Source organism: Neolamprologus brichardi, chromosome 3 (assembly GCF_056152115.1).
Source record: "Neolamprologus brichardi isolate AB-2024 chromosome 3, ASM5615211v1, whole genome shotgun sequence".
NCBI lineage: Eukaryota > Metazoa > Chordata > Actinopteri > Cichliformes > Cichlidae > Neolamprologus > Neolamprologus brichardi.
The window spans coordinates 36584647-36599375 of NC_142106.1; the positions used below are offsets into that span (position 1 = coordinate 36584647).

The 14729-nt window shown below is 42.7% G+C and overlaps 1 protein-coding gene across 1 annotated transcript; it reads right to left on the minus strand.

Moving 5' to 3' along the window:
- Positions 1 to 338: 338 nt before the first annotated feature.
- Positions 339 to 11085, minus strand: LOC148104276 (uncharacterized). Its single transcript, XM_087838319.1, has 8 exons — positions 11044 to 11085; positions 7211 to 8482; positions 6712 to 6776; positions 6473 to 6621; positions 6136 to 6347; positions 5908 to 5969; positions 5564 to 5751; positions 339 to 418 (listed from the first exon to the last, which is right to left on the minus strand). Exons 1-8 carry the CDS (start codon positions 11083 to 11085, stop codon positions 339 to 341), a joined length of 2070 nt encoding a protein of 689 aa, XP_087694445.1.
- Positions 11086 to 14729: the final 3644 nt, after the last annotated feature.

Here is a 14729-nt window from a genome sequence, read left to right on the forward strand (position 1 = left end):
TTTATTCAAATTACAATTCAAATTCAATCTGAGCAATTCAAATTCAAATTTAACTTATTCAAATTCAGTTTCTGATGGCACAGATTTCTGCCCATAATTCTTCTGATACCATTAATTTATGTTATAGAATCGATTCTCATATTAAAATATCAATATTTTAGTACTTTGGGGTAAATTTGTTGTTTATCATTAACAGGAACACAGTGGAAAGAAACTATATATTTAGATCATCTAAATAGGAAGGAACTAAAAGAAATAATGGATTGTGTAAGGCAGGAGGTAACCACAGCTAACATTGAGCCTATTCAAGTTTCCCCTGTATTTAATGTCCACCATCCTCATGCACACACCTGACTTCCACCCACTCTGCTTTCAACAATGTCCTGAACCAGGGTTTGATTCTGGTTCCTCACTTGCTCTGGCATCACAACCAGAGCAAGAGAAATGAAAATCTCAAAATGCCCTCACAGCTGCTCAACCTTGAAAGCAATTTCAAGAATAAATTCAACTCTGTTAAGAAAACACAAGGAAATACTTTGTGAGAAATCCACCACTTTTTTCTAACTCACCAGTGAAGACTTCAGGTGTAGGTAGAGGCAACTCCGGAGGCCCAGAAGTTAATGGTGGTCAAGGTACATTAGACAGTGCGCAGATCTGAAAATAAGGAGGAGGTGGCCCCCAGTGGGTCGCATTAACCTAGGACTTCCTCATGAAGGAGAAACATTTGAGCTTTCTAGGCTGCGAATGTCAAATGTTCTCCACAATAAAACTCCTTGTAACCCCCATATCTTGCAAAATCTTAACACATACCTTCTCCTTTCCATCCAAAGATGCAAAATCACCTGAAACAAATGGTACATCTCATCAATACAAGTAGGTTGTGCAATATTTCAAAGAAGTATGGGTGATATACTGTTGACAAAAGCACAGTTGATTTCACAGACACAGAGGAATACATATGCAGGAAAGCCTACATATTGGACATTTTCCCTTTCAATGTCTCTTGTTTTTACAGGACAAATAGATTTTAGTAGGATCAAACTTTCCATTCATACCCAGAACACAGCACTCACAGCACTGAGTAGACTTATAAGATGCCTGGAGCTATATTGTGCCTAAACGTAAAATTCTTCCTTTGCTTCATTTCTCTACAAATCTGACAAAGGGCTGGGTCTGTATCAAGTGTCAAAACATATTAATTGGTCATAACAGCATTAGCAGAAGCTGTCTTCATCTTCTTCTCATTAATTTAATTAGTGAGATAATAATTATTGTTATTATTATTATTATCACTAAGTAACTGTTGTTATTATTTTAATGCAGTGTCAATTATCAGTTGAAACTGCAGAGGTTCTTGTCCATGCATTTGTGTCTTCGAGCATTGATTATTGTGACGCTCTTCTTTCTGGGTTACTGAAGAAAAGTTCTAGAGGTTTACAGATGGTACAAAATGCAGCTGCTTGCATTTTAACCAAAACTGGAAAATTTGAGCACATTACCCCCGTACTGAAATCTCCTTACTGTTTCTTAATTCTATGCCTATTAGTTTTTAAATTGTATTTTTTTTCTGTATTGCTTTTATTTATTTATCTTTTGTATCTGCAAATAGCTGTTCAGCACTTTGTCTGAAAGCGCTTTATAAATAAAGTTATTATTATTATTATTATTATTATTATTATTATTATTATTATTATTATTGCCTATTGGGAAACACAAAAATGTTTCAGCTAGATAGAAAATGATGCAGCCATGCAACAGCCAAAAAGTTGTATAATGAATAACCGGTACTTACGATTCATCTTGGACATGGAAAGTCAGTTTATCAGAAAAATAACCAAATAGTCCAAATGAAAATTGTCGCTATGGATCTCCCTAGCCAACTTCACAGCCTTAACATTCAACGTTTTTGCAAATTTGATAATAGGTGAGACCCCACTTGTTATGTCCATCTCCTTAAAAGGGAGATACACACTTGGTTGCCTGAAATGCACCAACCTTATATAGGCTCCCAAATATGCAAAGTCATGTTCTTTATTAGATGCCAGGAACTGTGAATTAGGACCTGAAAACAAGGAAACAAAAATGGGCCTAACAACCAATACCAAGAAGTCCAGAGCTTTTACATTAGATTTACTCACAAAAGTCCAACTTTATGCAGTCTAAGGGTTGGAAATCAGTCATGATAACTCTGCTTATATCTTTTTGAACTCAGCTGGCTAAATCCACAAAGAGCAGGACAACTGATCACAACCTGTACACAAAATGCATTGAAGCTTTCAACAAAAACCAAGTGCAGTTTATTTCAAAAATTATACTAAATCATTCTGTTCCTGATGTTCCACCACTGCAACCTATCTTAGAGTTCTCCCACCTTCCAAATCGCACTTTAACCCTTGACTAGCCTGATTTTTTGTTTAGATATGAAGCAAAGTAACAAGGGAGTATGGGTAGTGATCGACCTAAATAAATGTTGAACAGGCAATGGTCACACATGTGGTAACTAAGTCTTTCCAGCTTTACTATCATTCTTTTAGCAATCATTATTAAAAGAAAGAATAGTAAAAATATTTTCTCCAAAGAGAAATCTTGCTGTGGCTGCCAGACTGTGTTACATAATTTGAATAAAACTGAATCCCAGAACCAAAAGAATAAAACTACAAAGACTAATGGTTATTCTCTGTTCTCATTGAATAGACTTGCTAAAATCAGACTGGACTCTCAATTTAAACTCCCAGACTAGCTCTTTATGCTGATTTTAAACTTTCTCACCGAAAGAATTTAAGATGTCCTTATTAATGGACAAACAATCCATTAGGTTTGTGTCAAGCTTTGTTCACCTCAGGAATGTGTTCAGCCACTCCTTCTATTTATTACGTACACGAAAGCTAGAGGACATCTTATGAGAACAGATTTATAGTTAAGTTTTTTGATGACACTGTACTCTTGTCCTTGCTTCAAGGTTCTGAGTCTGTCGATGGTCCTGAATTTGTGAAATGGTCTCATGATAACTATCTGGACTTAAATGTGTCAAAAACAAAGGGCTTCATAAGCTTAAACACTGAGTATAAAGCCTGTGTTACTCACAACACTGATATCCAGATTTATAAGACTGCACTATCTTTGACCATCAACTTGTACCTCAGTGTAGAACCAACAGATACTTAAAATCCTTCTGTCTGTGGTTGTTCATTTTTAGACATTTTTCTTTGTTATTCTACTTTTATTTTACTTTTTATATATTTATTTATTTTTACCTGATTGTTTGTTGATCTCTGCCTTGACATGTAACAGTATTTGTGATTAGTCGCTAAATACTGTAGATTGTGTAAGTTTGACTGTGAGAATAGGTTGTGTAGGTAAGTTGCAAACAAATTGCCCTTTTTGGGGATTAATAAAGTTTGATATGATTCTTCAACGTACCTAAGCCTGACACTGTCAAGTTGTGAGACATTATTGTAAAAAATCATTTAAGGAAACGAAACAGTTGATTATCTTGTTAATAATCTTACTTTTTTAAAAACGCTCAAATCAGAAGAACTTGACTCCCTGGTATAACTCTCAAACACGCACCTTAAAGCAGAAAACTGGTAAGCTGGACAGGAAATGGCATCTCACTAATTTAGACAATCCTCATTTAGCCTGGAAAAATATTCATCTCACACTGAAGAAAATATGAAATGCCCTAGGTTTCTCTTTGTAGCCAAGCTGGCAAAAAGTCAGAGCTCTGTTAAGCCAAGCATTCCTTTAATGTTAAATAGTAATGACTTTGTGAATTTGTTCACTATTAGAGAAAAAGTAACAGCTAATTTCAATACCACTGATATTTATTTAGTCTAGTAATGTGCAATACAACCGCTTTCCTTTTTGATCCGATATCAAGTAAAGTTCAGGCTGATATTGATAATACTGATCCAATACTGATACTTTTTATAAAATCTCAATGTGTTTGGAAAATCAAAAACAAAAGTAATGCATTTTAAATTATACATTAGTGTCATGGTGAAAAACTTCTAAGCTGGACTCCTATAATTCATTATTATCAGGTTGTCCTAAAAACTCCCTGAAAAGCCTTCAGTTGATCAAAAATACTGCAGCAAGAGTAAAGACAGGGACTAGAAAGAGAGAGCATATTTCTCATATATTGGCCTCCCTTCATTTGCTCCCTGTTAAATCCATAATTAAATTCAGAATCCTTGAGGAAACTACTGTTGTGACTTGGCGCTACATGAATAAAATGGAATTGAAATTTAATTCAATTTAATTTAATTGAGAGACCAATCTGCAAACCTTGCCTTTTTTTAATTAAAGCTCCTGACCTCAAAGTTTCTTGATCAACTTTCTCTTTACCCCCCCAAACCGTTAAACATCACAGGAGACGGTTTTAATTTCTCATAAATTTTTTTATTCTGTTCATTATGATTTTTCGTACAGAAAATGTGCAAAAAAAAAGAAAAAAAGAAAAGAAATCTCGCAGAATACAGAAATGGAAAATTATAAAAATACACTTTGTATAAATAAAAAAAGTGACTGTGCTTTTTTGGGACACCTGTAGATCTACTTTTTACACTATTAAGATAAGATAAAACTTTATTAATCCCTCGGGTGGGTTCCTCTGGGAAATTTGGTTACTACATCTAATATGTGATATATACTGTGTATTTTATATAGTTGTGGATAATTTTCTTAAAAATTTAAAAACTTTGCCTTCATGTCTGTTAACTGTTCTTTTTTGTACTGGGAAAAAAGGTCAAAATGCACAGAGACACAATTAGTGACAAGTGACCTGGACCTAAACAGGCCAGTGTTTTCTCTGTATTATTGTAGGGTCTTTACAATAAAAGTACCTTAACATTACAACATAAAGCACCTTGAGGTGACTATTGTTGTAGCTTGGCACTATATAATGAGCTCAACTGCGCAAAGTTCTAAGCCTCTACACTACAGGCCCACCCACAGGATATATTTAAAGCTTTTGTTCATGCATTCTTAGGTCAGATTTGCTGTTGATGATTAAATTAACTGGGTGGTTAAAGTCTGTGTCATTCTTTTCAGGCCAGAGTCATTCCATATTGACAAACATACCAAACAGACTATTTCCAGTGTGTTGCATTTGATCATAAGTTCATCTGAAGCCAAACAACCCTTAAGATAATCACATGGCTTGGATTTCTAATGTCATTGTTTTATTTTATTTTATTTTTTTAATTCATTTCAGTGAAAGAGTTTGTGTTCTGCTGGCCATTCACATGGAAACCAGCACAGATGCTATTGCTGGTTTGACAGAAGCCATAACAAGAGCACCAGGGGGGAAACAGTGCTGGGATTGATCTTGTGGCATGCTCCACTTGAAGCTGTAGTTACAGATACAGCAGTTGTAGTTGTGGAAGCTGTAGGTGCAGCAGTAGTGGAATTGGCAGTAGTTGGTGCAACAGTCGTGACATTGATGGGAACTACAAATTATTTTTCAGAAGTAGATTAATATGTATTTGTGTACAGACTAAAATAATTTCTTTATCCTTGATTAATTCCAAAATAAATTTTGGTTACATTTTCAAATACTCACCAGAAGTTACTGATATTGTGTCAGGAACTATGGCAATGCTGAAATTGCTGCTGGAACTGTTAATAGCCTGTTTCAAAGTTTGAACAATAGTAGTATCATTTGGGACTTGTGCATTGGGCGCTGTTTGATTGAACACAAGCTCCACCTCTGTCTCAGTTCTATCCACTCGTGTTTGGACTCTAACAAGACTGTGCCATGAAAGAAAGTGAGTCAGATGTTAGATAATAATTGCAGATTATTGAATGGTTTAACTATATTACATGGTACATTTAACATTCAAAATTAAATTAAAATAATAATTTAGAGGAAAGTAACTTAATTACTGTTAAAAAAGTTTATTTTACCTGAACCGAATGACAATGGCACGGATGAAGAAAGGAAATTTTGATTTGTAGATTCTATCACACTGCAAAAAATTAACACAAAAAGAAAATTTAAACATGGTGAAACAACTTCAAAATTACATTGTCTAAAAATGCCCATTTAAATGAAAGAAAATGTATGATTTCAGATTTGTTCTCTAGATAAAGTGTCAGTCAATAAAAGATATATTAAGTTGAAATATTACTCACCGTCTCTTCAACTCGTCTTTTGCGATCTTGATATACACTGCTGGTGGGGTCTGTGAGTTCAGGTACATATGGTTCAAGGAACTGTAGAAACAGAAAAACTTGGACAGGTGCAGTCGAAGCTTTTGTAGTTGTGGTAGTTGTTGGAGCAGATGTTGTTGTTGTTGTTGTTGCAGCAGATGTAGTTGATGGTGTTGTGTTTGTTGTTGGGGTAACTGTTGTACTTGTTGGCATCACTGTGGTAGATTTAAAATGAGGACAAAATGGACATAAAACATTTAACTAAGTCCCTCTAAAACCTTTGAGACTTTTTGATCAAACATAACGAAATGCTACTCACATGTTGCACTGACAGTGATGGAGGCCCTTTCGATGTCAAAGCCTGTCACGTTTGAGGCTGTACTGATCAAAACACTTCTAATTTCAGTGTCATTTGGAACAGATGAGTTTAAAAAATGAAGTTCTATGGTGTTGATGACTGATCCTTGCCTGTAAATGCAGACACAAAAATGATAGTTTTGAATATTTAGGGCATTAGGTCAGTGCTCTAAACATTATATGTCAAAATACTGAAATTACCTGAAGCTCACAACGGCCAAGGAGACAAAGGAAGAAGGGAACGAGTTTTTGTAAGCAGGTTCAATCTGCTGACACAAAGCAGATTTCCTTAAAACAATGTCTATCTGTTTCTTAATGTACACAAACAGAAGAATTTTATATAAATTGTAAATTTTACAGTAAGACAGAAGACTAATTAAAGGGCAAATCAAAGAACATGACCTCTATAGTGAGTAGCAATGATGGTTCAGTACAAAAAAAAGTACTTGCTCTATCAATTTTGTATATTCCTGATGTCTAATGTTTTCACCTCTCTCTCTAGATCAGCAATCTGCAATTCATTTTTTTAAACATTTATTTCACTGAGTATTTGGTGTTTTAATGTCTATTCTGTTTACAGAGCACACAGCATTCATTCTGCTTTCCACATAGAAGGGAGCAGATTTGCCTTGGACGATGGAAAAAAACTAATTACATACCTAATAAATGCTATATATTAGTGGGAAAAGTAAAAAATTACCTGTGTCTTTATAGATACAGATCGGTCTTCAAAAGCATCAGATGATGAATTCGACAAGTCCTTGGTAAAATTGCTTTGAAAGGATCTGAAAACAACATATCTGGTGGTTGTTGTTGTCAGTGTAGCCGTGGTTGTTGTTGTTGAAGGAACCGTTGTGGTGGTTGTTGTCAGAGGAACCGTGGTGGTGGTGGTCGGCGGGGCAGTGGTGGTTGTTGTGGGAGGAGCTGTGGTGGTGGTCGGTGGGGCAGTGGTGGTTGTTGTCGGAGGAGCCGTGGTGGTGGTGGTGGTCGGTGGGGCAGCAGTGGTTGTTGTCGGAGGAACTGTGGTGGTGGTGGTCGGTGGGGCAGTGGTGGTTGTTGTGGGAGTGGTGGTGGTGGTCGGTGGGGCAGCGGTGGATGTTGTCGGAGGAGCCGTGGTGGTGGTGGTCGGTGGGGCAGTGGTGGTTGTTGTCGGAGGAGTCGTGGTGGTGGTTGTCGGTGGAGCAGTGGTGGTTGCTGTCGGAGGAGCCATGGTGGTGGTGGTCGGTGGGGCAGTGGTGGTTGTTGTCGGAGGAGTCGTGGTGGTGGTTGTTGGTGGGGCAGTGGTGGTTGTTGTGGGAGGAGCCGTGGTGGTGGTGGTCGGTGGGGCAGTGGTGGTTGTTGTGGGAGGAGCCGTGGTGGTTGTCGGTGGGGCAGTGGTGGTTGTTGTCGGAGGAGCCGTGGTGGTGGTGGTCGGTGGGGCAGTGGTGGTTGTTGTCGGAAAAGCCGTGGTGGTGGTCGGTGGGGCAGTGGTGATTGTTGTCATGGCTTTGGTGGTTGTTTGAGGAATCGTAGTGGTGGTGGTCGGTGGGGCAGTGGTGGTTGTTGTCAGGGGAGCTGTTGTGGTGGTTGTCGGTGGAGCAGTGGTGGTTGCTGTCGGAGGAGCCATGGTGGTGGTTTTTGGTGGGGCAGTGGTGATTGTTGTGGGAGGAGCCGTGGTGGTGGTGGTCGGTGGGGCACTGGTGGTTGTTGTCGGAGGAGCCGTGGTAGTGGTTGTCGGTGGGGCAGTGGTGGCTGTTGTAGGAGGAGCCGTGTTTGTGGTCGGTGGGGCAGGGGTGGTTGTTTTAGGAGGAGCCATTGTGGTGGTGGTTGGTGGGGCAGTGGTGGTTGTTGCCGAAGGAGCCGTGGTGGTGGTTGTCGGTGGGGTAGTGGTGGTTGTTGTGGGAGTTGACGTGGTGGTGGTGGTCGGTGGGGCAGTGGTGGTTGTTGTCGGAGGAGCCGTGCTGGTCGTTGCTCCTGTCACTTGTCCCCGTAGCTGTAGGAGATAAGTTCACATACTCTTAAATATGAATGTATGTATGTATTAAGTACAATTTTTAAATTCCTTTTTCATTAAATTATTCTGAGTTACCATTCCCAAATGAATCCTTAATGTACTATAACTTCCTAATCCATATATGCCATGAATTCATTCCAACATCAGTTTTTGGAACAATTTTCACCCTTACCTGAGTACATCAATATAATTTATACAATAGAACTTTTTTTTTTTGATGGTGTTTTTAGTAGACAAAGTTGAATGGCTTAGACACAAATTGAGCTGCAGTTTGGGGAAAGCCTAGGAGGGGATTGATCCCCATGTATTAATGAGAAGTGAAGAAGTGAAAGCTGTAACGGCCTGGAGGTTCAGCTGGTCTCTGATCAGCTGTTTCTCTCTCTAGCTCTCTCGCCAGGGCGGAACTGATTACGGGTTCACGCCCATGGCCCACACCCTCGGAAGAAGAAACACCGGTGCCTTATTAGTGTGGCTGGCATTTAAGCCAGGAATCAACGGCTGTTCTTTGCTGGATCGTTGTGTGAATCGCGTCAGTGAAAGTCGAGCATCTAGCAAGTGTTTTTCCATATAGTTGTGTGTTTGAAACTAACAAGCGTTTCTTTGTGCGCAGACCCTCTGGACTGTTTTCCCTAGTGTTCCCTGAGCGGCGAGTGTTCGAGGAGAGAGATTGGATTCGTGTGTGGATTGCTTGGAGGAAGACGTGAGCTCGTGTGTGGATTGTTTGGAGAGAAACGAGAGTGTTCCCCTAGATTTCTCCTGGAGCCCTGCCCCTCTCACCTTTTGTCTGTAGCACTGCCCCGCACCTTTTGTATATACACTTGTTGGACATTGTACGTTAATAAATTCTCTTGTGTACATCAATCCCCGGAGTCCAGCGCGTGAGTCCACCTTGTACACCGTGACAAAAGCATTACAAAAGGGGATGGAGTGGGGCACTAAAATGAGAACAAACTGCTTTTAGAACTGGGGAATCATACATAGATAAAAACTGGAAAGAGCGTGTTTGGAGGCATGGGCCCGCTCTGTGTAATATATTTAACACATTACTCTTTTTTAATTAACCCTTTAAAACCGGTCAGAGCGGGCACGCTCCGTTTTGCACAACTACTTTTAAATCCTTGTAGAACTGCAACCACGTAAGCTAGAGCAATATATATTTTTTGCATATGAAACCGAAGGAGTTGTACTTACAACTTGGGTTGTACTTGGGGCGATCGTGGCTCAAGAGTTGGGAGTTCGCCTTGTAATCGGAAGGTTGCCGGTTCGAGTCCCGGCTTGAACAGTCTCGGTCGTTGTGTCCTTGGGCAAGACACTTCACCCGTTGCCTACTGGTGGTGGTCAGAGGGCCCGGTGGCGCCAGTGTCCGGCAGCCTCGCCTCTGTCAGTGCACCCCAGGGTGGCTGTGGCTCCAACGTAGCTTGCCATCACCAGTGTGTGAATGTGTGTGTGAATGGGTGGATGACTGGATATGTAAAGCGCTTTGGGGTCCTTAGGGACTAGTAAAGCGCTATATAAATACAGGCCATTTACCATTTACCATTTACATCCTACGCCATCAGCTTGTCCTAGGTCACGGTTTCCTTCCACATATGGCTTTGCAAAAACGGCATAAAAAGTGCTTGCAGGAACAAAAACATAATATTCCAGAAACACGCTTTGCCGATCCAATCAGCTGTTCATAACACTTCCTACGTTAGAATAGACGTCAGCGTGAACTATCGCATGTCCGCCATTACTTGCCCGAAACCGGAAGTGACGGTAAGCCTCTTAAATTTCTCTAACTAGAAATATATGTTAAAAAAAAAAAGATTTTCAATTTTATTTGTAGTTTATTGCACTTTCTTGCAATTTATGTAATTTGTATGCACTTAATGCATATATATTATTAAAATTTGGGCTATAATGGTTGTATTGATGTATAGCAACTTAAAATGCTCCCAAAAATGGCACTACAACATGTAAAAATATAATATAAGCTCTGGCGGACTTTGTTCTATGGTAGGTCTTAAAGGGTTAATGAACCCAACACCAATATGGACAGGAATTGATAAGAGTTTTGCAATTTCGATTCCATTATCATGATCATTTATTGATTACGTAGTAATTCTTACTGGCTCCACTTTGTTGTCAGGTCTGCAGACCTGGTGGAATAGTGGACCCAAACGCAGACAAAACGAAGCGTGGAAACAAATTTCATTTAACCTAGCCTAACCCAAACTGAAAAAGAGCTGTTTTATTTGGGATGAGCAAACCTATAACAAACAGTAAATGTCAAGTCTACTGAGGCAGATGACGTGGAATGGAGAATGTGCGGACCCAAATGCAGATAGAGTGAAATATTAACCAAAAAAATGGGCCTTTATTTTGTATTGAACAAAACACACAAAAACAAAAGGTGAAGTGAGACTAAAATAAACTAACAAAACTAAACTGGGAAAAGCTAAAACACAAAACACTAAGAAAAAACAGTTAACTGACATAAACTATATGAGGATCTATCAAAATTAAACAGGAAACATGAGACAGACTAAGACGCATACTTGACACTGAGACATCACTGACTGGGGAGCCAGAGGGAACATGGTTGGTGACTGTTTGTTTTCATGGCCGGGATTTCCAGTAGAACTTTGTTGTTGCCGCTAGCTCTGTACCTATTTTAGGTGCTGACTTTCTGTGTGCTCATGGACTGCTTGTCGATGTTGCTAACAGACGTTTAATTGATGCTCTCTCGTTTTCTTCGCTACCCTGTTTTACTCGGGCCGCTGAGCCCCTGATTCGGGCTAATGTAGTGACCTCCGGGGATGCTTTTCAGCGTTTGCTTTTAGAGTTTCCATCGCTGTCTGTCCCTAATTTCTCTAGCACGGTAACGAAGCATGGGGTTGAGCATTATATTTCCACAGTCGGGCCCCCGGTGTTCGCGCGCGTGCGCCGCCTCGACCCCGCGAAACTGTCCGTCGCTCGGGAAGAGTTTGCAGCCATGGAGCGGCTTGGCATTGTACAGCGTTCGAACAGTGCATGGGCCTCTCCACTTCGCATGGTGCCCAAATCGGACGGTCGGTGGCGGCCATGCGGAGATTTCCGCCATTTAAATAATGCCACGGAGAATGACCGTTACCCCATCCCCCACATTCAGGATTTTTCTGCCAATCTCGCCGGAACGTCGATTTTTTCTAAAATTGACTTGGTGCGGGGGTATCACCAAGTTCCCGTGCGCGCCGAAGACGTTCCTAAAACCGCTGTCATTACCCCCTTCGGCTTGTTCGAGTTTTTGCGCATGCAGTTTGGCCTGAAAGGTGCTGCCCAGACCTTTCAGCGGCTGATGGACTCCATGTTGCGTGGGCTGCCGTTCGTTTTTGTTTATCTGGACGATATATTGGTGGCCAGCTGCTCAGCGAGCCAGCACGAGTCCCATCTGCGCCAGGTTTTCCAGCGTTTGGCAGCGCACGGCCTGATCGTCAACCCTTCCAAGTGCCAGTTTGGGTTGCCTGTTCTGGATTTCCTCGGGCACCGCATTTCCGCTGAAGGTGTGGTTCCGTTGCCCGACAGAGTCCAGGCTGTTTTGGCTTTTGCAGGAGTTCTTGGGGATGATAAATTTTTACAACCGCTTTCTCCCCAGAGCTGCCCACCTGCTACAGCCACTCTATGCTGCCTTAAAAGGTAAAACAGCCAAAGATCCGGTTGACTGGCTGCCAGAACGCGTCCATGCATTTTCCGCAGCCAAGTCTGCGCTGGCTGACGCCGCCCTGCTGGCCCACGCCGCCCTGCTGGCCCACGCCGCCCTGCTGGCCCACGCCGCCCTGCTGGCCCACGCCGCCCTGCTGGCCCACCCGTTTCCGTCGGCGGAGATCGCGTTGACCAACGATGCGTCCAACGTGGCAGTGGGTGGGGTGTTGGAACAGCGGGTTTCAGGTCTCTGGTGCCTTTTTCAGTCGTACGCTCCGGGATGCTGAACGCAAGTACAGTGTTTTTGACAGGGAGTTGCTGGCCCTGCACCTCGCAACACAACATTTTCGTTTTTTCCTCGAGGGTCGCAACTTTACTGCGTACGTTGACCACAAACCTTTGACGTTTGCGATGTCCAAGGTCTCTAACCCATGGAGCGCACGCCAGCAGCGCCAGTTGGCGGCCATTTCAGAATTTACCACAGACATTCAGCATGTGGCTGGTAAGTCCAATCACGTCGCTGACTGTGTCTCACGTGTGCTGGTTTCACCGGTGTATGTCGGCGTCGACTACGCTGCCATGGCCGCCGAGCAACGTGCTGACCTGGACGTCCTTGCCCTTCAGTCAGCAAAAACGGGCCTCGTGCTGGAGGACACCCCGGTGTGGAATGGCGGTCCGCACCTTCTTTGCGACGTTTCCACAGGCCGCCCCCGCCCGGTGGTTCCCCTTTCGTGGCATCATCGTGTTTTTGACTCGGTGCATGCCCTCTCTCATCCTGGCGTCCGGGCCTCGGTCAAGCTGGTCAGCGCCAGGTTCGTTTGGCCGGGCCTTCGCAAGACGGTGAAAGAATGGGCGGCGGTTTTTATCCCATGCCAACGCTCTAAAATCCACCGGCACACACAGGCACCCCTCGAACCTTTCCGTGTCCCGGGTAGGCGTTTCGATCACGTTCATGTGGACCTGGTTGGTCCCTTACCGCAGTCACAGGGTTTCACGCACCTTTTGACTGTGGTGGACCGCACAACCAGGTGGCCGGAGGCGGTACCCCTGGCGTCCACGACAGCGGTGACGGTGGCCAGGGCATTTTTGTCAACGTGGGTTTCACGTTTCGGTCCCCCTGCTGACATTACCTCGGACAGGGGCCCCCAGTTTGTTTCTGAGCTTTGGTCTGCTATGGCTGACGGCCTGGGGGTCAAGGTCCACCGCACCACAGCATACCACCCGCAAGCTAACGGGATGTGCGAACGGTTTCACCGGTCACTTAAGGCCGTGCTCCGGGCTTCCTTAACAGGTGGCGACTGGGTCGACCGTCTTCCATGGGTTTTGCTGGGATTGCGTAGCGCGGTTAAAGAAGACCTCGGGGTTTCCCCGGCTGAACTGGTCCTCGGCCAGCCTCTCTGGGTCCCCGGGGAATTCTTACCTGAGAGCCCTCCCCCATGTTTCGATACCTCTTTGTTGCCTTTTCGCCCCCCAAGAGACTCATTTCCTGTTCCTGGTCCTGTGCACCACTGCCTGCCTGACACTTTTGTTCCGAGTTCGTTGGATTCGTTGCTCGTTTCGTTTTCGTCAGGCACGATGCCCATAGGACTCCGCTGCGTCCACCATATGACAGGCCATACAGGGTTTTTAAACCAGGCAACAAACATTTCATTTTGGACTTTGGCAGTCGGCAGGAGGTTGTCTCTGTTGACAGACTTAAGCCTGCACATGTTATGCAGGAGGATCAGGTAGTCCCGGCCCAGGCCCCTCGCCGCAGCCGCCCACCTGCCACCGGGCTGATGGATTCTGTTTTTTCCCCCAGGAGCGACCCAAAATCAACGTGGTCCGAGACGTCTGCAGCTTTTTCTGACCGCCAGTGCCAGCCTCGCTCCCGGGCTGGGTTGCCCTCCGTCAGTTCCCCATCCCCCCGGTTCAGCCGTTCCGGCCGTTTAGTTAAGCGCCGGGTCCTGGTCTAGTTCTGCTGGGGGGGGGGGGGTGCATGTGTGGCGGACCACTAGAGGGCTCCACTCACACCCAGTGTTGAGGAAGTGTGTTCCTGTGTTTTGTGGCGCGATATGTTCAGTTGATGTTGGAGACGAATAAAGAAGGAGTGAGAACTGAGAGCTCTGTGTCGTTGATGTTTACCTCCACAATATCACTAGTAAGATTAGCATCACTTAGCTTACCTGTTAGAAGCAAGGAAATTTATATAATCCGTCCAATCCCCATTGTTTAATCAATTAAATCTGTAAAAGAAACATATGTCAAAACTATACATGACGATTAAACCAAAAACTTGAAAAACGAGTTAAAAACCCAGTAAAATAAAATGTGACAAAAATGCAAAATAATTATTATTAACTGTACTCATCATTATACTTTTTAATAAAAAAACAACAACTATACGTGAACATTTTGAAACAATATGGGCAAAATACTTAATTAGCATTAGTTTAATAAGTAAGTGAAAGAAACAAAAAGTCATATTCACAGTACATAAAATCCGTTTTGTACATTGTACTTACAAAAACTGAGATTAGATGAAAATGTATTAATTCTCCCCCTTTTTAATCCATTTTTAGAT

What these genes read in the sequence shown, in the direction of transcription:
- LOC148104276 (XM_087838319.1), bottom strand. Translation starts at nt 11,085, where the DNA reads ATGTTCCCTCTGGCTCCCCAGTCAGTGATGTCTCAGTGTCAA. An exon ending in TTGGCCGTTGTGAGCTTCAG is followed by an intron (nt 6,622 to 6,711) that starts GTAATTTCAGTA and finishes CTGCATTTACAG; the next exon opens with GCAAGGATCAGTCATCAACA. An exon ending in AAAGACGAGTTGAAGAGACG is followed by an intron (nt 5,970 to 6,135) that starts GTGAGTAATATT and finishes AATTTTTTGCAG; the next exon opens with TGTGATAGAATCTACAAATC.